Here is a 21,582-nt window from a genome sequence, read left to right as displayed (position 1 = left end):
TGATCCTCTCCCTCCGTCTTGAACAGAGTAGAATTCAGACATACAGAGGAAGGAGGGTTTGAGGCCGGGTTGCCAGCTCCAGGTTGGGAAATACCTGATTTTGGGGGTGGAGCCTAAGGAAGGTAACGTTGGGAGAAGAGCTTCAGTGGCATAGACTCCATTTTTCCAAGCAGTCATTTTGTCCAGGAGAATTTATCTGGGTTGCCTGGAGATCTGTTGTAATCCCAAGAGATCTCCAACCACCATATGGATTTGGCAAGGCTAGTTTGTAATGACCCAATGCAAAACTCATGCTTTAGACCTATGTTTTTGCGCTGCTGCAGCACTACAAAGCACTATGAAACAGTGGATGCACAATTTTTTCAGTGTTGCCTATGCCAGTGTTACCAACTCCGAGTTCGGAAATACCTGGAGATTTGGGGGGTGGAGCCTGATTAGGCTGGGGTTTGGGGAGGGACTTCAATAGTGAATAGTGCCATAGAGTCCACATTCCAAACAGGTAATTTTTTTCCAGGTAGACTGTTCTCTACCGCTAGGATATCAGTTGTAATCCCAGATTCCTTGCCATTCCCTGGAGGCTGGCAATTCCAAGAAAGATCAGCAATACGGTTTTATTTTGTCCTACGTAAAAATCATATGAATTAACAAGGGTTCGTTTAAAATCATTTTACAGTCCCCAATCCACGAAAAAACATCATGTTAAAAAAACTAGTCTGAAAGAAACCCCCCACCATTTTACACCGGAAGCGCTCGCCGAGACGCCTCATGGGTTCATGCATGGCAGGGGGTTGGACTTGATGGCCCTGGTGGCCTCTTCCAACTCTATGACCATAGAGACGGAACCGCGAGTCCAAACAGCCCCAAGACTCAGGTACCGGAAGTGATGTCATATCCGTCCCGGGGGTGGTTGTGTTTCCCAAGGAAGGGGGTGGTAGGAGACGAAGGAAGGAGGGAAGTCTGGTAAAGGAGAGTAAGACGCGGCGGTCAGCTGGAAGCCTCCGCATCCGTCCTGCTTCTGTACGAGGTGCGCCTCCGTGGAAGGAGGGAGGGGGCGGGGCCGAGCGCTCTGAGGCGCCACCGTTGGTCTTCTTTCTCTCGCTCCGCTCCTGCCCGCATGCTCATGAACGGCCTCTCTCAGGGAGTGGGGGAAGACTAGGCGGGCGGGCGGTTGGCGAGTCTAATGGCGTCGGCTAAGTGGGGGCTCAGAGGTCTCTCCTGGCTCTTTTTCATCCGGGTACCTGGAGAAGACTACCTGTCCATCTAGGGGCGTGGTGCATGACGGGACGGGACATCCCGTCATGCACCACGCCCCTAGATTTACAGGTAGCCTTCTCCAGGTACCCGGATGAAAAAGAGCCAGCCAGCCCAACCGTCGTTTCTCTTTTTCCACGCCCACCTGTCCCGGGAGGGGAGGGGCTTTTGCACGCTTGTGGAAGGGAAACAAAGCCGGTGGTGGTGGGCGGGGCTTGGAGTTGAGCGCGCGAGGAGGCGTGGCCTAAGGGGAGAGTTGGGCTTCTCTGTCAGGGAGTCGTGAGTAGCGAAGGGGACTTTTCCTGTGAGGAAACCATGGAGCTATTTGTTACTACGGGAGGGACGACGGCCTGATGGAAGTTTAGCTGTGAATATTGTGTAGAAACTTAGAACTGACATTTGTCCCTCCCCACTGGTCTCATTGGCCCGGAGTGCTGCTAAAGGTCTCTTAGTCACCCTATGAGATTCATGGGCAATAGAGCTCCAGGTGGGGGCTGAAGGTCAGGAATTACAATGGCTCTTCAGATGACAGAGATATGTTCCCCTGGAGAAAATGGCCACTTTGGCTTTGTCAGCCTCACCTCCTATGGCCTTGTACCCTTCACCAAATCTCTCCTCCTCAGCTCCACTCCCAAATCTCCAGGAATTTCCCAACCCAGAGTTGGCAACCCAATGATGGGCAGTTGATTCAGGACAGACCGAAAAAAAGTCGTTTCCTCTCATGATTTGTGTGATGGCAGTTCGTTTAGAAGGAAAATTGGCTTATGTTATAAAGAAGGGAAAGAGCTGCTCCTAAACTCTCTTGGTCAGTTTGCAGGCACTGATAGGGGTAGATAGGCAGGACTATTAATTGGGGTTGCTGGTAGCGGCTGGAGATCTAGGAGTACAACTGATCTCCAGACAGCAGAGGTCATTTCCACTGGAGAAAATGGCTGCTTGTAAGGGTGGACTCTGTGGCATTGTACTCCACTGGAATTCCCTTCCATCTCCAAACTCTGCCCTTTCCAAGGCAGTCCCTCAGGCATTTCCCAACCTATTGTTGGCAACTGTAGTTAATGTTTTAAATAAATAAAAGCCATGATAGCGCAATTGGAACCTGTACTTTGAGGGGCAGTGTGCCCTCTGAATAGCATTGGAGAAGGGGAAAAGCCTTTTGCCTTTCTTGTGACCTTCTCAAAACAATCTGACCAGCTGTTGTTGGAAACAGGGTTCGATGGCACATTCTATGTGCGTGAAAATATAGGATCACTCTTGATCTGAGCTGGCAAAAACATCCAGATGGTCATTAAAACAGACATAACAGTTAACGCTTTTGAATCTTTTGCTGATCCGGATGTTAATTTAGCCATGACAAAGATCAGTGACACTTATGCATATTATTTCTGTTGACCTGGGAAATAAATACTAGTGGACTAGTTGAATAAACTCTAAATATAGTCGATGATTCAGATCCCTTTTCTGCCGTTATGGGATACAACAACTGGCAGCCCCAAAAGGGGACTTGTGTTGCCCTGCGCTTCAAACGTCCATCTGGCCAACTTAGTGAGATCAGAATGAGCATTCCAGTCAGTCTGGGAATGTGTATTTGGATATGTTCTAGCATTGGTGAAGTTGGCAACAGGCAGCTTCCATGTGAGTCACTCCCCTGTTGAGTTAAAGCGAGTACCTTTTTTGTGACAGATTCAAGAACGTCCAAAAAATTTTTAAAAAAATGTTTGGAAGAATGTGTTTATACCTGGTTCATCGGGCTTGTAGTCATCCCCGCAGGGTCGTCGCTAAGGAATAGGCGAGACGCGGAGGAGGTTTCATCTGGTGGAGAGCGTCAGCAACAGGAAGCGCGGGATTTCGTGATCCTGACAACTCTCCCCTGTGCTGGTCTCTGGCACCTTTTATTAGGGTTTCATTGTGGGCGTGTAAAGGAGGTGGGTAGGGAGATGAGCGGGAGACCGGGAGACCTGGAGATCATCATGTGATGCATGATCTCACCTGGCTACGTGCGGAGAGGAGCGTAAGCGTCTGAGCCTAATCCTCACCTGGGGGCAAGACCATTGTCCCTGCGCCCGGTGACTGAGCCAGACAGTTCATGACCCGTGACTCATAGGGGGATGAGGAGTGGGGGTGCGGTGCGACCAGAAGGCCGTAGGTCCGTTGGCGTCCCAACGTTCTACCACGGCGCTGCTGGGTCAGCAGTGCATTACTACAGGACTGTTATAATTTGTGTCCTCACACCTGGTTACTGTATTGTTAGCTACTTTGCTAAAGGAAATCTTTTAGATTTTAGACTAAAAGTCAACATGAGTTTCTCAAAACAAATCATGCCAGACTAATCTCGTCTCTTTTTTTGATGTGGCATGCTTGGTAGTCGAAGGGCATGGTGTTGATGGATTATACCTAGATTTTAGTAAAGTCTTCGATAAGGTGCCCCATGACATTCTTGCAAGTAAGCTAGTAAAATGTGGACTGGGCAATGCTACTGTTTGATGGATTTGCAATTGGTTGACTGACCGAACCCAAGGAGTGCTCATCAATGGCTCATCTTCATCCTGAAGAGAAGTGGTTCTGTCCTGGGCCCAGTGCTATTCAATATTTTTATCAATGACTTGGATAATGAAATAGATGGCTTGCTAATCAAATTTGCAGATGGAGTAGCTAATATCCCAGAGGATAGAATCAGGATTCAAAATGACCTGGACAGGTTAGAGAGATGGGCCAAAACTAACAAAATGAACTTCAGCAGAGATAAATGTAAGATACTCCACTTAGGAGCAGCAGTGATACAGTGGTTAAGAGCAGGTGCATTCTAATCTGGAGGAAGTGGGTTTGATTCCCCACTCTGCCGCTTGAGCTGTGGAGGCTTATCTGGGGAATTCAGATTTGCCTGTGCTCTCCCACACCTGCCAGCTGGGTGACCTTGGGCTAGTCACAGTTTTTTGGAGCTCTCAGCCCCACCCACCTCACAGGGTGTTTGTTGTGAGGGGGAAGGGCAAGGAGATTGTAAGCCCCTACAGGAGAGAAAGGGGGGATATAAATCCAAACTCTTCTTCTTCTTAGCCAGAAAAAATGAAGTGCACAGATATAAAATGGGTGACACCTGGCTTGACAACACTACATGTGAAAGGGATCTAGGAGTCTTAGTAGACTACAAGTTGAGCATGGGTCAGCAGTGTGATGCAGCGGCCAAGAAAACCAAAGCAATTCTGGGATGCATCAACAGGAGAATAGTGTCTAGATCAAAGGACATAATAGTACTTCTCTATTCTGCATTGGTCAGGCCTCATCTGGAATGCTGTGTTCAATTCTGGGCACCACAATTCCAGAGGGATATTGATAAGCGGGAACAGGTCCAGAGGAGGGTGACCAAAATGGTAAAAGGTCTGGAATCCATGCCCCATGAGGAGAGACATAGGGAACTGGGTATATTTAGTTTGGGTAAGAGAAGGTTAAGAGGTGGCATGATAGCCATGTTTAAATATTTGAAGGGGTGTTATGTTGAAGAGGGAGCAAGCTTGTTTTCTGCTGCCTCAGAAACTAGGGCCAGGAGTAATGGATTCAAGGTGCAGGAAAAGAGATTCCACCTAAACCTTAGGAAGAACTTTCTGACTGTCAGGGCTGTTCAACAGTTGAATACACTTCCTCAGAGTGTGGTGGAGTCTCCTTCTTCGGTGATTTTTAAGCAGAGGCTGGATGGCCATCTGTCAGGGGTGCTTTGATTGTGTGTTCCTGCCTGGCAGGGGGTTGGACTTGATGGGCCTTGTGGTCTCTTCCAACTCTATGATTCTACAAGATAAAGACATGCTTGTCATCTTTATGGGTATTTTAAGAATCCTGGATGTCAAGATAAAGTAAAAATGTTTGTTCACACACTAACCTAGAAAGATTTAATGCTTAGTACATAGTCATTTTAAAGCACCTATATATTGCTTTCCCCAGATTCTCCAAAGAGCTCCATGTATATAGTATTTATTTAATGCTTTAGATAATTCAGAGTACATCACACACATGACTTCAGTAGAAATTATGGCAACTCTGCAAGGTAGGCAGGAGTTAATATCTCTGTATTGCAGATAGAGTGAGGTGGTTTACTTGTGATCTGATAAATTCAATACTAAGGTGAGATTTGAACTGAAAACTCATATCTCAAGCTCTATTGTGAGAGATCCATTTCTGAGAACTAGGGAGATCATAACTTTCTGGGCAAAGTTTGACTTCTGTTTTAAGCAGTTGCAGCTGATTCGGGTGCCATCCGTTATTGCCAAAGATTGCTTGATTGACTGATTGGCATTAAATATACGTTTTAATTCTCTTGTATCTTTGCAGTGATGTCAGTTGAGTTTCAAACTGTATCTGGTGTAGATTGCACAGTTTGTCCTGATTTAAAAAAAAAAATTCAGGGGAGTCTTAACTGTCCAAATGAAAACCCTGTGTTGTCTTTAATTAAGAGCAAAAAAAGTCACACGCCACAGAAATCTTTGTGGGATTGTCTCTGTGGTGGTACTGTTGCTGTTATGTTTTGTAGCTGTAAATAGTGTTGCTCCAGTTTGGATTTAAAAGAAAACTTGTTGTGGAATTCACCAAAGAGGGATTTGGGACAGGTGAGAGGATCTCCCATATGGTTATTACCATCTTTCTCCGAAAATAGACCTATCCCGAAAATAAGCCCTATCATGATTTTTGAGGATTTTTGGAGGATGCTTAAAATATAAGCCCTGCTCCAAAAATAAGCTCTACCAGTAGTTACAGATCAGGATGGTGTGATCCAACAGGGTGCTCCCTGCCAATGAGGATGCAGCTTGCATCACACATGACGGGAAAGCAACAGGGCTTCCGAGAGCCTGCCTTAATGAATTGTGAAGGTACCATATTTCCCCTAAAATAAGCCCTACCCTGAAAATAAGCCCTAATGCATATTTTGGTTCAAAAATTAATATAAGACCTGTCTTATTTTCGGGGAAACATGGTAGTCCGCACAAATCAACTTTCCTGGAGTCATACTTGTTGGGGGGGGGGGGGAGGATGCAAGGGAAAGATTAATGATTCCAAAGCTAAACTTGTTTTGCTACTTCTCATACTTTATAACAGCATCCAAAATTCTCATATTTTGGGGATTGAAAAGCATAAATGCGCTAGAGTGTAATCTAAAACAGGTGTACTCATTATACATACCAGTTTTGTCTTGTGGGAGATCAGGTACCAGAGTCTTGTTGTTTGCCAGCTCATATCGCTCCCTTCCTCATCACATGTAAGCAGCATCAAAGGCAGGAGGCAACAATCTATTCCTGAGTTTTTCTGAGGTGGCAACTAGTCACTGCGGGACAGAAGGCGGCGTGGCATAGTCGGATCTCCTCAGATCTTGGAAGCTAAGCTGGGTTGGTCCTTGGAAGGGAGTCCTCCAAGGAAGACAGCAGAGAAAGACATTGGCAAACCACCGCTGCTTTTCAGTTGCCTTGAAAAGCCCCTTGCTGGGGTCACCGTAAGTTGGCACAACCAGATGGCACTTTACACACACAACTAGGTATTGTGGGAGTGTTCCCCTTTAAGTGGGTTGGATCCAGGCTTCTGCCAACAATGTGAATTCAGGGAAACTATATTTGCTGCCTTCTCCAACAGCCTCTGTGCTATCCAAAGAGTTGCCACTGAGGGCCAAAATAATGTGGCACAGAAACTAGGAGAGGGTTAAATTTGCCACTCCACTGCACCTTGTGGAGGCAGAGCTCAAGCACAAAGGACTAACCTCTGTTTACAGTCCAGCCAGTTTATATTCTCTGCTTCTCTTGGAGCAGCAGGGACGTAGCGGTTAAGAGCAGGTGCAAGCTAATCTGGAGATCCGGGTTTGATTCCCTGCTCCACCACTTGAACTGTGGAGGCTTATCTGGGGAACTAGTTTAGCCTGTGCACTCCAACACGCCAGCTGGGTGACCTTGGGCTAGTCACAGCTCTACAGAGCTCTCACAGCCCCACCCACCTCACAGGATGTTTGTTGTGAGGGGTGGGAAGGAAAAGTAAATTGTAAGCCTCTTTGAGTCTCCTTACAGGAGAGAAAGGGGGGTATAAATTCAAACTACTACTCCTCTTCTTCTTCTGTCCATGGACGGGGAATGTGCCCTAGAACACAAACATTGCTCTGGAGCTGTACACTACAGCAGAAGATGTGTTAATGGTGGGCTAGTTTGTTTTCCAATAGAGCTTGTGCATTAGGAATTTTCTCATGGAGAAAAAGATTCCTGGGAATTTCAAGGTTCTCTTGAACACAAATTTAAAACCATAATCTAGGGCGTTATTCTGCCAGTAGCTGTCAGATAATGGCTGGGATAGGCCTTCTTGTTGGCCTGGTTGGCCAGTGTAAACAGGGTGTAATAAAATCCAGTGGCAGACGATAACTCTGACTGAACTGGGTTTGAGGGATTGCTGTTCTATTGGGACTGAGTAATACAATGATGTAGCACGTCACTTACCAAGAAAAGACCTTTGAAGAAGTTCTCTGGACACTTGTGGGTAATCTCCACCTGTTATATCATCTCTCACGGGTGAGGTTTGTGAGGTCACAATCTTCTTTGACATCAGGATCCTGTGAATTGCTGTATAACAGGATGTAGTAGGAAGAAACATAGAGCTGCCAGAGGGAAGTCTGTACTTCAACACAGCTGCCTTTGTTGCAAATGGAGAGAGAAACATGATGAAATTTCCAAGGTGATTAGCAGTCTAGATTTCCAAGTGAAATCATAGGAAATGGGTGCTTTTTCAAATCTCAGTTACCCCTACCCATTTGCTTTAGTTTAATGGTCGCAGATATTTTGAACAGCTAGAATAATTTGCAAGAACTGGGTGTGATTTTTTTAAAAAAATATGCTCTCTTAATGAGCATAAATGAAAATTGTGGTAAACGTACCTCTTGAAATGTGAGTTTATCGGGATTCTTTGCCCATCAGTTTTTTCACAGCTGTTTGTAGGGTTTTATTAGGACCCACATTCAAGACAGTAAATGCTGAACCGAGTATTTAGGGGCTAACAGTGAATCAGAAAAAAAAGTCAGGCCTGATCATTTTCAGCATGTGTAAATATAATAAACTGTTATCTATGAAAGTCAAGTTTCTATTTGAAATCTTGCCTTTAAATACAATATATAATTGCATCAGCAGCGGGCTTTTGTACTGGGTTGGCAAGGCAATACACTAGTCTCCGGCAAGAATTTTGAAATGGATCTTTGACATTCTCAGTTTCCTTTGCACTTTTTGCTTTCTTAAGCATGTTTAGCCTAGGTAACAGTTTAAATGGTGTCTGTTGTCTAGAATTAAAATTCCTTTATGCCTACTTATCAGTCACTAAAGCTCAAACCAGGAAGTGCTGTAGGACTTCCAGAAGTTATTTAGCCTCAGATTTTTATAGAAGGGAATTCAACTGAGGGCAGGCACTGTAGACTCTACCAACACCCCTTCTTGTTCCTATTTTGGACACGGAAGCTACTGCCAAGAAGACACTGTTGTTTTCTCCTTTGTCTCATCGCAACCGTTAAGAATGCATTCTCTCAGGCATAAGGGACCACGCTGTGGAAAGCTTTATTGATAAATGCCATAGCAGCTTGCTTTGTGTAAGAAGTAAGTACAAATGCTGGCATAACATATGTTACTAGGGAAAGCTATTTTTGCTGTGTTTGGCACTCATATCATCAAGAACATCTCAAGTGAAGAGAGAGTTTCAGTAGCTAGCCTCAAGGTTTTAAGCAGTGTAACTACTCCCTGTCAGGTGTATTACAAAGCCCAAGGCAATTCTGCAACCTGAAACTGGCGTTGTAAGGGGTCAACAGTGACCAGTTACGGCTGTTCCCATGTTCCCAAGTTGCAAAACCTGCTGGTCCTCCTTGATCCTGCTCTTAGGAGTTTAAATTCAGTTGCTTACCCCAGAACAAAAAAGAAGTACTTTTGGTATCTTTGGAATACTAGTGGCTCCCAGAATCTCAGCTAGTCTTTTCATGAGATCTGAAGGGCTGGGTACGGTGGAGAACATGGAAACATCCAGGACAGAGATTTTCCACCACCCAAGACACTTTTTCAGTTAGTCTGTGGGAAATCTGGAGCAACATTTAGAATAAAGGCTCCTATGAAAAAAGAAATTATTTTGGAGTAGGTGAAATGCTTTTTAAAGGCAAGGTCTCACACAAAAAACCACCCTCATCTTAGGAAGTATTTGTAGTAAGACACTTTGCAGCATCAGCAAATAATTCCTGTTTATGCTGGCAGTTTTGAGTTCTCCAGGCTGTACGGCTGTGGTCGGGTAGTTGTTGCTCCTAACGTTTTGCCTGCATACATGGCTTATATCTTCAGAGGCATGTAATTGTAAGATCTATTTGTCTCTGAGGCCTGACATGCCTCAGAAGATGCCCGCCATAGATGCTGGTGAACCGTTAGGAGCAAGAATTACCAGACCATGGTCATACAGCCCGGAAAACCCGCAGCAGCCAACTGATTCCGACTGTGAACGCCTTTGACAATATACCCTGCCTTAAATGTGTGGAACATCTTTTCAAGCACATTGTTTATTGTTAAATGTGACTAATTGTCCATAATGAATCTGGCATACTCTAAGATGATGCACTGTTGTTATCCAATAAAACCAACCTATTATTAGCTGCTGAGGGAAAGCAGACTGGTAGTTGAGTTGGGGAGTCTGTGTCCAGAATAGACCTTCATAGTAAGTTGCGGCACGAGCCAAGCAGCCAGGTTCATTTGTGAATGAGATGTTAACAACCCCCAGCCAATAAATGACCCAGCTTCTCCTGGTTCATTGTTACCAGCCAGCTTAGGCATGGGTCAGCATCAAGCAGACGTGTCTTTGAGCTCTTACCCGCATCCTTTTCTTGGGTGGCTGAGGCCCGCCTGAAGGCTGAGCTGCTTGTAGTTCAGATTTTGCCCTGAATCTGACATTGCAGCCTCAATGCTTCATTTTGTACTTGAGCCTGAAACCTTATCAGCCTGACTTTCTTTGCCTACTATTCCTAAAGGGTATCTATGCTAGTCCTTTGCAGTAAAATAACACGGTATCCTTGTCACACTGTAATGTCTCTCAAAGTTTGTTCCAACATATGCTTTGGTAAGTTAGCTCTCACTTGCTCAAACACTCACAAATGCTTATTACTTAAACATTAATCTTTAAGGTGCTGCTAATCTTCCACTTTACAGTATTTGGAGGGGGGAGCTGTACTATTTTTTTTGTATCTTATGTCAGGGGAGTTTAACACTGAAATAAGCCAACATCTTCTGATGGTGTGCGTTTCTGTCTCCTTTGACCCAAAGTCCCAGTCCACATGAAGTTCCCATGAACTAATGCACAGAACTCCCAACACCCTGCAACCCTTCTCCCCCGCCAATTGCTAGCATCTATGCAGCCGATGATCAGGTGAAAATGTATGCACCCGTGCAGATGCATACGTGTGCCCTCTAGATTGAGGTGGATAAAGATCACTTTCATCAGCAGAAAGACACTTTCGCCTTTCCATCCTTGTACTCTTGTCTAGCTCCAGTCCCACTCGGTCTACTCAGTACTTGTCTGCTGAGCCCAGAACTGGGTTGCATAAGAATTTGATACTGCATTGGTTTTTCCTATTGGAATCTATCAGCCCTTGATTGAAGAGTTGCTTCTATGGTGGTGGAGGGAAGGTTAGGGCTGGATTGTTCCTAGTACTGCTTCTCTCTGTCTTGGCATGGAAAGAGTTGCTGGGAAGCCTCATGGCATGGAAGACTCATTTAGACTTGTGCATATCTGGCTATAGTGGAAGGGAACTTGGACAAGGTGGTCTTGAGCCTGATATCAGCAACCTTCTGGTAGTCCCTGGCCCCAAGGACATTCGGTTGGCCTCAACCAGAGTCAGGGCCTTTTCGGCCGTAGCTCTGACCTGATGGAATTCTCCCATCAGCTGACACCAGGGTCCTATGGGGCCTCAATCAATTCCACAGGGCCTGCAAAATGGAGATGTTCCATCCGGCCTTTGGTTGAGGCAGCCACGATTTTTTCCATCTTCCCTATCTGCCTCTCTTTCTCTCCCCTTCTCTCCGTTTAAATTGTTTATGCTGGGTGGGAGAGGAAATAGCCTTTGGGGCTATTTGGGTTCTGGAAATGACACCCAAAGTGATTTCCTTTTCGATCGCTATCTTAAAACATTGCATGATGAGGTTATGGTTTTAATGTTATCATCTATTTGCTATTTTTATATGGAATTTGTATGATGTGACCCAGTCTGTTAACCACCTTGAGCTCAAGAATGGCAACTCTGCCCCCCCTCCCCAGTGTGTCTTTAGGAGTTGCTCCCTCTCATTGGGCAGGAGAAAAGGGGAAGCATGAAAAATTGTTTTGCAGCCTGCCATGCTACTTACACGTGTCTTGTGCTTACTGGCACCATGCTCTGGGTGTGTGGGTGGAGAAAAGGAAAGGGCCGACACAGTGCATTTTGGGCAGCAGTGTTTCCATGCCTACTTTTGCCCCTTGGCCAAAGTCCCACATGCCAGCTTGAGAAATGAGGCCCTTGAAGATCATTAAGGTGCCAGATAGTGCCAACTACAAGTTTCAAGTATGCATACTTAGGACTGTAAAGCAAGTATGCTGAAACCAAGTAAAGGCATCTGTGTCTCTTTCCTTTTCAGGCTTAAGCTCAAAGGCGCAACGATGAAAGACCCAAGTCGCAGGAGTACTAGTCCAAACATCATCAACGAAGACGTGATCATGAATGGTCACTCTCATGAAGACGATAACCCATTTGCTGAGTACATGTGGATGGAAAATGAAGAGGAGTTCAACAGGCAGGTGGGTGAGCAGTCGTGGGGTCCCTATCCCTAAGGCAAGAATCCCAACATACTACGGTTTATTGTTAAGATCTGAGCAAAAATAAAGCTCACGCCCTTCATCTTAATTATCTGGCCTTTGTGTGCCGTGAGAAAGTTTGCCACTTTTACATACTATGCTGTGTTTGTACCCATTTGATTTTTGAATGCCTAATTGGAACGCAGAGCAGAACGGTACAGAAATGCACAAAGCAGCATAGGTGGCCACATACAACTGCAGGATTTCTAGGGATGTGCCATTTTGAACCAATTGTCTGGTTCCAGCTTTCTGGTGATATTTGCAGGGTTGATGGCACATTTCTTACAGCTGTAGCATCTGAAACAGGAGCCTAAAAGGTGCAGTGTTTCCACCAGGGCACGGCTGCCAACATCTGCCCTGCCCTCCTTGTGCACTTAACAATTGACGAGCTGGGAAGAAATTCAACAGGTGATGCTTTGGCCAGTTGAAAACCCTGTCAGAAGGGTCATCTACAAGAGAAGAATATGCTGCATATATGGCCTCGCCATAGCTATGCTTCTCCAAATAGCATCATCAGTATTTCATATCACAGGAACTGGTAGAAGAGTGGAAGACTTATTTCAAACAAAGGGTTAAAATGAATTTTTTGAGTGTTTTGGTAGCATCACAGCAAAGGTGCAATTATCCTTCTAGCTTTCTGTCTTGTTCCCTGTAATTTTCAGAGTTTCTTGAGAGACTGTCCTGTCCACCTGTGCGTGGTGTTTGTTATAGAGTCGAGGGAAATAGTTGTGCAAGGACTACATCATCTTGGCAAACTTGAGAGACTGTCCTGCCCACCTGCATGTGGCGTTTGTTATAGAGTCTAGGGAAATAGTTGTGCAAGGACTTGGCAAACTTTCGGTGAACAGGAAATAGGAATGCGACGGCACCTTAAAGTCTGAATGATTTAATCCAGCATAAGCTTTCACAAATGACAACTCACAGCAGCAGATGCATTGGAGTGACTCATGGAAGCCTGGGGGTAGAAAGTGCCATCAGGTCACAGCTAATGTAGGGCAATCTTGTAGGATTTTCAAGGCAAGAGATATTTGGTCGTGGTTTTCCATTGCCTACTCCCCATTGGTTGAGAGTTCTGAGAGAACTGTGACTGGCCCAAGGTCACTCAGCAGGCTTCATATGAGGAGTGGGGAATCCAATTTGGTTCTCTAGATTAGAGTCCACAGCTCTTAGCCACTGCACCGCCCTGGTTCTCCCGTGAAAGCTTATGCTGGAATAAACGTTAGAGTCCAATCCAGAGGTGGAGGGGCAGACTTCCCTCTGGAGCTGGTGCCACCTTGTGTGGGTGCTTTCCCAAGCCAGCAGAAGCAGCAGATGTACTGGCAAAGGGGGCAGAGATGCAAGTGTGTGGGAACAGCGTGGATCCACAGCACCCAACCCCAGAAGCAGCTGCCATGCCACAGCCCAGTTGGCGCAGGACGCTGCACCGGCGTGGCTGAAGGAGGCCACGGGGGTGGAGCCAACCTTCGTCTGCTTCCACCCAGGGTTTGAGGCAGGGTAGCAGCGCCCCGGCCCTCAGACTTAAGCCACCCTTTTGGGTGGTGTAAGTGAGTCCAGTGGAGGGCTTTCTGGGGCTTCGGATTGAGCTTCAAATCTTTAATGTGCCCCTGGACTCTTGCTTTATTTTGCAGCAACAGTCTACAATGGCTACCTGTCTGGAATGAACATTTAACAGAAGAGGTTTCATTATGTGTCTCTTGCTAAAATAAACAGTATCAAAAGCCACCATACTTCCAGAAGGAAAGATGTGAGTGCTTTGAAATACATCTGTAGCACTGCAGTCAGTACTGACTATTCAGTTTTTCTGTCCCTGATCTTTTCTACAGGCCTGGTAATCCTTCAGGCTCCTGTTCCTGATCCAGAAACTGCCACCCAAACTTAAGCCAATAATCTGTAGAATTTTGGATCCCACAGTCACAAGTGTACTGGTGCAGATTTTAAGTGTTCCAACAGCACAACATGTATTACGGTGACTGGGTAATGTCCTTAAGGTGCCACAGGACTCCTGCTTATTTTTGAGCAGCATTCATTTAATACATTTCAGATAGTCCATACATTTTGCTGTGTGAGTGTTTCTCCAAAAGTATGGGAGGGGGCAGAGAAGAGATAGATTCCTCCCGCAGCACAAGAACTAAAGTAGAGTAAATGTCATTCTATTTCCTGCTCAATTCTGTCACTTGTGGCCACTGACTTTTTAAGTACCGTAGGAAGAGGAGGAAGAGGAAGAAAAAGAAGGAGAAGGAGAAGATTTGGATTTATATCCCCCCTTTCTCTTCTATAAGGAGACTCAAAGGGGCTTACCATCTCCTTTCCCTCCCCCCCCCCACAACGAACACCCTGTGAGGTGGGTGGGGCTGAGAGAGCTCCGAAAAGCTGTAACTAGCCCAAAGTCACCCAGCTGGCATGAGTTGGAGTGCACAGGCTAATCTAGTTCCCCAGATAAACCTCCACAGCTCAAGTGGCAGAGCGGGGAATCAAACCTGGTTCCTCCAGATTAGAGTGCACCTGCTCTTGACCACTACGCCACTGCTGCTCAGGGATAGAGAAAGCAAACAAGAATGAAGGAAAGCTTGTCAGTGAAGAAAGCATTGTAAGAAGGCGTTCAGCCAGGAAGGGAGTCGCTAACTCAGTACAAGCAACGGCTCCAGCACAGCTCTTGCAGTTGGGAGCAAAACCTGCACAGGCATTTTCCTTTCTCAATCAGGAAAAAGGGCTAGCAGCATTTACAAAAATAATGAAATAAAACCAAGCGCTTCATAGAGGGAGAGAGCACACTGCCCCCCTGTAATTACGGGCCTGGCATCTGCAGGTTTCACCTGCTGCAGCTTGGCAGCTAGTTTGGCAAAGCTGGCTCTTCTGGTAAAGGTGGGGAAGGAAGAGCAGGAGATGGAGCAGATTGTAGCAGCCCCCAGCTGAGCTGGGATCTAGCAAGAGACTCTTCTCTTCTGCCCTATCGTAAGGCCCGTATCTAACGATGCTTCTGTTTCCCACTGTAGCTGCTCATCAGGGACAGATATTTAATCTCCCTTGTGAACGGGCCCTAAAAAAAACATTCTGCCCCTGAGGATTATAATGACATTTACTACCCGTTTTGCAATTGCAGATTGAGGAAGAGTTGTGGGAAGAAGAATTTATAGAACGTTGCTTCCAGGAGATGCTGGAAGAGGAGGAAGAACACGAGTGGTTTATCCCAGCCAGAGATCTCCCGCAAACGATGGATCAAATCCAGGACCAGCTAACTGATCTTGTTATCAGTGATGGTTCATCACTGGAAGATCTGGTGGTAAGTCTGTTATGTTAAAAGTTAATGATGAACCAAGGATCGTTTAGCAATGTCAGTCTTTGTCCCGGACCAAACAAAGTAGAGCTGGCACTCCTTTCAACTGTTTAACACAAAAACAAATGTATACAGCCCAGAAGCACCAATAAATCAGCAGGCAGCCAATTGCCCCAAAGAAACAATAAACTGTATATATGATTGCAAGGTATATATTATTCAGCTAATGCATGCATATCGTCGTGCAAATTATACCATTGTGTCAATTATACAACATATATTACTGAACAAGTATGCTTATGAATAAAGTTGTCTTCAATTCGCCCTGTGAGTTCGTGGTGTCTTTTTTTAATGAATGATTCATTGGTGGACTGCTGTGAATACTCATTGCTAAAACTATCCTGTATCATAGCAGGTCGTTCATTCATTTCGTGCTGCCAATGGACAGCGCACTGAATCATTCATTAAAAAAAGACACCACGAACTCACAGGGCGAATTGAAGACAACTTTATTCATAAGTATACTTGTTCAGTAATATATGTTGTATAATTGACACAGTTGTATAATTTGAACGAAGATATGCCTGCATTAGTTGAATAATATATACCTTGCAATCATACATACAGTTTATTGTTTCTTTGGGGCGATTGGCTGCCCGCTGATTTATTGGTACTCCTTTCAACTGACCAGATACCTCTGTTCAGTGGTCTGCTTTTTTGGCCACAGTCAGATGTTATCAAATATTCTGTGACAAACGCCATTATACAGGTGACAATATACTTTTAAAAATTTCATGATGGTGTTGTGTTTGCGAGCAATCAGGTAGACCTGGCAATTATAGAGCAGTGCTTCTTCCAGCGGCCATCTGTTGTATAACTACAGTCTCCGCCGGCAGGAAGAATGGGCTTGGTATCCATTTAGTATACCAACTTTAGATTGTTTTAATTGTTCCTTTGACTTGGTTTTAGCTCCATTGTAATCTCAAAGATTAGAAAATTTGTGAAACTGAAAACTAGCTCCAGGGTTCCAAATGAAAGCCACATAAAAGATCCCATGAATCGTTCATGGGCTATACTTTATAGAAACTTTACCCAACATTAATGTATTTTTAAAGTTCGTGTCATTTTTCATCATAATTAATTTGGTTTTGTAATTGTCAGCAATATGTTCAATGCTTAATTAACATAAATAATCCTGACAATTACATCGCTTCTGGCTTTTCTAATACAGTTAAGGTGGTTGTTTTTAAAGTCCCATCAGTTACGTGGTGATGCTGTTTGACTTGTCAGATCTGTTTCAGTCGTTCGATTTTATGTTTTGTCATCAAGTCACGGCTGACTGACGGTCACCTCGTAGGGTTTTCAAGGGAAGAGATGTTTAGAGGTGGTTTGCCATTGCCCGCCTCCACTTCACAACCCTGGTCTTCCTTGGCAGTCTTCCTTCAAAATACTGACCAGGGCCAACCCTGCTTAGCTTCTGAGATGTGATGAGATCAAACTAGTGTCAGGCCTGTGCCATACTTGGCCTGGCAGAACGCACGCGCACAGGTCAGCTGCAGCTGGTCCAGCCATCTCCGCCGCCCCAAGGCCATGGGGCCTCTTTCTTTCGATGCATGTATAACTTCAGTTCGATAGGAAGCTTGCCTGAGAAATTACTCCTTATCCCATGTCTTCTTCACAGGGGAGTAGCACTCCACCTTTTCCCAAAACAATGCTTCTGTGGTAACTGTGCATCTTTCTCTCATGCTGATATTGGGGAGGGAATGTCACAAAGGTGGGGGCTTTGGTGGGTTTGGAAGCCGAGACTGTAACCTTTCTCATGCGTATATACTGGGGCCAGGGAGTTGGAATCTCAGATTCAGCTACCTGGCCGTTGGGCTGACACAGTTCTGAATAAAGTTCTTGAAACCTTCCTGAGACTTTTTACTGACTGGGGTACCAGACCCTTACAGCTAGCCTTGTTCCTCCAGATCAGGGTGGTCAAATATACAAGTAATCCTAAAGCACACCTCCCTCCTTTGTTCTTGGCATCAGTCAGGCACCCACAAGGAAAACTCCCCTTGCACTTTTTACTCCTCCTCCCCTGCCTGTAGCATAATCAGATTTGCAGGATCCCCATTGTGTGTGCAGGGAGGAGACAGAATGCCTCACTATTGGATGAGGCGTCATATAAACTGGTGCTGAAAACCTGCAGCACTTCACGGCTCTCTTAAGAGAGCCAGTGTGGTTTAGTGGTTAAGAGCAGGTGGATTCTAATCTGGAGAACCGGGTTCGATTCCCCACTCCTCCACCTGAGTGGCAGAGGCTTTATCTGGTGAACCAGATGTGTTTCCGCACTCCTACATTCCTGCTGGGTGACCTTGGGCTAGTCACAGTTCTTTGAAACTCTCTCAGCCCCACCTTCCTCACAAGGTGTCTGTTGTGGGGAGAGGAAGGGAAAGGAGCTTGTAAGCCACCTAGAGTCTCCTTACAGGAGAGACAGGTGGGGTTTAAATCCTTCTCCTCTTCTTCCTCTTCTCCTCCTCTAAATTAGCCAGAGATTTTAATGAAGCATAAAATCCAAAATCATTCATGTGTTTTTTTTTAAATGAGAGCCTTTAAAATGGTTTGTTTATGCTGTTTACAGATTGTTTTTTAATGGCAGAGTTTAAATGGTTAATGTGTGTATCTTTTTAGTATGTCTGTAAACCTCCTTGAACAGATTTTCAAGCAAGGTGGCACAGAAAAGTTCTAAATCAGATTGTGCGAGTTCACCCTGATTGTATTAGATTAGCTCTAAAAATGGTGTCTGGATAGGACCTAGCATAAGAGCAGCTGTCAGCTGCTGGGTATGCGAACTGATCATCATGTGACTGAGCTTTTAATCAGTATGCAGATAGAGGGTTGGATTCTGAGAACTATCACCAGAAAGTGCACCTTTGCCACATTATCTTCCCCAAACAGTCCTTTCTGACCCCCAGAAAGTAGATTCTAGAGGTCATGTGACCTGCTTGGACTAAAATAAACGCCGATTGGAGGGTTCCATTGGGGAGGGGTTAAATTGCTCAGAACCAGAAACGCTGCCCAAAACTGGTAGCATGGCGCAGAACATCTAGAGATTATAATGCCACGTGAGCAGTTTAAACCTTCCCAATGTGGATAGGACGAGCAGCACTGTGGATCATGTGTCTGGTTCTAAACAGGCGAAGGCACTCTTGGTGAGAGTGGAACGTGCCAGACATTTCTACCCCTTCCAGAAGGAAGAGCCAGGATTTTAATAGATCTTTAGTGAAGAGCTGAGAGTACTTAGCACAGAGCCATCCACATCCTGTGTTCCACACCCTGAGAGTCCCTGTGCATTTCTTTGCATTATAGGGTTTCCCTTTGGTTTTGGTAGAGTGTGCTTAAAAATTTAATACCAATGCTGCTCAGCAGCTGCTGTTTCGGGGGTGGGGGTGGGGTTTGCTAACTCTGCTCAATCCCGTGTCCAAATATGAAAGACATACTTTGTGCTCTCTGTTCTAACCTCTTGTTTCTCCTCCCCCAGGGCAAGAGTAATCTCAATCCGAACGCAAAGGAGTTTGTTCCTGGGGTGAAGTACTAAATATATGAGTAGACTGGGCCCTCTTTTGGTGGATGTAGCACAATTTCCACACTGTGAAGCCAGTATTAGAAGATTTAATTGTTAAAACGCTCTCTTCTCTTGTCACTGTGTTACACTTACGCATTGCCAAAGTTTTGTTAGTCTTGCATGCTTAATAAAAGTGCTGAGACTGTTATTAAGTCAACCGCTGTCAGAGGTTAAATGAAATAGAAAAGAAAGGAAACGTTGCAGCTGGATCCAGGCTTTATTTTTTTTTCTTTTGCTAAGGAAGGCAGTGAGGTAGGAAGGCACCAGTCAAGTTGAGAAAAGCGCCACGTTTTGGTTTTTTTGAGAAACTCTCGCACAACTTCTGTGCTTTGGAAAGATTCAAACTTTGAAGGAAAAAAAGCGGTCTGTTTTTAATGAAATGATAAAGAGTTGGTGTTGCGAAGCACCCAACGATGCCTTAACACGACAATTGAAAAGCAAGGTTATCTGATTATGCAGATTAGATTAATTGCAGCACTGCCACTAACTCTTCCCCGCTGTCGAGCAAAACATCACCCTCTTCTTTCAGAGACGAGCGTGAATAATGTATTGTGCCCGAAACTGCTTTTGACAGACCTGTACAGAGTTCTTTCCCTTGGCTACGGAGCCGGCTGGGGAGCAGGGTGGGTGAACTGACAGGAGGAGACGAGATTGTGTGTACGGCAAGTGATCATGTTGGCGCGTCTGACCCGCTCCTGAATTTACAGTGAAGGTGGCGAAAGGTTGCGCCTCAGTTTCTTCCAGGAATCCAGAAACAGGGGCGCCACCCACGTAAACATCAGCGACCTCAAAAGAGTTGGGTTTCCCTGTAAAACATTTAGCGTTAGTGATTTGAGTGGTGCTTTTCCCTTGCTTTGTTTAATCATCACTACACCAAGATAGTCGACAGCACAACCTTTTTTTTTTTAAAGAAAAGAAAGAAAATATGGCTAGAGCAGTTTTGGCTTCTTAAACGTCATATTTGGGCGGCGCGAGCTGCCGTACGTGTTCAGTGTGAATAGTGTTTAAGTTGAAAATATTGTAAAAAAATTATATTTTTTCAAAAATATTTAAAAAAATAAATAATAGTAGAAACGACTCCTTGGCGATCTCCCTGAGTGTTCTGTCTTGTTCGAGTTGCGTCGTGCACCTTTGCGAGGAGCGGGCAGCAGGCTTGGCTGGAGAAAGGGTCGTGATGAATGCTGTTACTGTGAGCGGAATGGAAATGCATGTGAAATTGCTTCCAGCTGGTTTTTCCCTTTGGTTTTGCAGAACAAAATTCCAAGAACATGGAAGCTGCGTTGCCCATAACCTGGTTTGCTTTACTTTCCTCAAAGGCTGACTGGCTGCACTCATTTATGTGCCAATAAATCCAGTAAAGTACTACATGATTATCCATTAATCATATAGGACATATAGAAATCTATTAAAGCCTGTATGATTAGATGCAGGGTAGCAAAACTGTTTCCAGTACAAGCATGCTTCTGTTGGTTGCTTCTCGAGTTGTTGATCATTACAGTTAGCAAACTTAATTAGTGGGCAAAGTTGAGTTATGAACTGTTGAAGGCTTTCGACAATACATAGCTCAATTTTGCCCACTAATAGACACAACTAGACACAGTGAGTAACAGGCTTCTCTCTGTGATACACCTCTGAAGATGCCAGCCACAGATGCAGGTGAAATGTTAGGAACAAAGTCTACCAGACCACGGCCACACAGCCCGGAAAACCCACCACAAAGTTGAGTTATGTTCCTCTTAAGCCGTGTCAGCTAGCAGCTCAATCTCAGTCTCTTAGTTTTAAAATAAAGGCTATTTAAATGCCCCAGAGTTCAGAACTGAAAAGAGTAAAGCTAGTAGATCCAGTCCTTTTTTGACAGATCCCATGTTCATAATAGTGCAGGCTGTATCAGGGATCCCATGACCATCATAGTGCAAACTACGCTTCTTACTGTTCCCCCTGATTCCAGTCAATATCAACACACCTTTTCAGTCCTACATTTTCTGTACAGTTCCCATTGCATAGAGTAACAATGGACCTCACCTTCTCAAGAACAAATGATTGTTTACTGTGGAATGACAAAGCCGCTGCACCTTCAGAGTTAGCCTTGGAGATTCCCATTCTACAAACTGCATTGCTGTCTTATCACAAAAGAACATAACACGTGATGGCTGCGTGGACCTTTCGGAAAATGCTCAATGTCTGCCCAAACTAATCAAGTTATATTAGCTTTTCATAGCGACTCAGTTCTATCGTAACATCAGAGTTCTTATTAACTTGTATTAATCAGTGGAAAGCTCAAAACAATAAGTATTTGAATAGCACTTTTAAATGATGGTACGGTTGGTCTTGTAACTGTAAACCTGTAAGAGATACCCATATTGCAGATGAAGAGACTCAGGAATAGTGGCTTTCTTGCTTAAGGACACAGCATGCTCATGGGCAAGGTAAGATTTGCATCAAGGACTTCCTGATCCATATATTCAGTCTTATTATGGGCATATTTAAGTTTTGTAGACTATAATGGGACTTCTATGTGCAAGTAAGTACACCAGTGTTTCCCAACCTTTTTGAGGTCAGGGTACCCTTGACCTCACTCTTCATATCTCACGGTACCCCT

General features: G+C 44.9%; 1 protein-coding gene across 1 annotated transcript; it reads left to right on the top strand.

Annotated features, from left to right (window-relative positions):
- The first annotated feature begins 873 nt into the window (after positions 1-873).
- Positions 874-20,060, top strand: PAIP2 (poly(A) binding protein interacting protein 2). Its single transcript, XM_048499855.1, has 4 exons — positions 874-1,024; positions 11,883-12,042; positions 15,200-15,379; positions 18,900-20,060. Exons 2-4 carry the CDS (start codon positions 11,905-11,907, stop codon positions 18,954-18,956), a joined length of 375 nt encoding a protein of 124 aa, XP_048355812.1. The 5' UTR covers positions 874-1,024; positions 11,883-11,904; the 3' UTR covers positions 18,957-20,060.
- Positions 20,061-21,582: the final 1,522 nt, after the last annotated feature.

This window comes from Sphaerodactylus townsendi, linkage group LG01, assembly GCF_021028975.2.
Source record: "Sphaerodactylus townsendi isolate TG3544 linkage group LG01, MPM_Stown_v2.3, whole genome shotgun sequence".
NCBI lineage: Eukaryota > Metazoa > Chordata > Lepidosauria > Squamata > Sphaerodactylidae > Sphaerodactylus > Sphaerodactylus townsendi.
Note: the sequence above shows the minus strand (reverse complement) of the source record. Positions and strands in the feature narration are given on the sequence as shown.

Bases quoted from the DNA above. Each gene is read 5' to 3' on its own strand.
- PAIP2 (XM_048499855.1), top strand. From the start codon at position 11,905: ATGAAAGACCCAAGTCGCAGGAGTACTAGTCCAAACATCATCAACGAA. The intron at 12,043-15,199 runs GTGGGTGAGCAG...TTGCAATTGCAG, and splicing joins AAGAGGAGTTCAACAGGCAG to ATTGAGGAAGAGTTGTGGGA. The intron at 15,380-18,899 runs GTAAGTCTGTTA...CTCCTCCCCCAG, and splicing joins CATCACTGGAAGATCTGGTG to GGCAAGAGTAATCTCAATCC.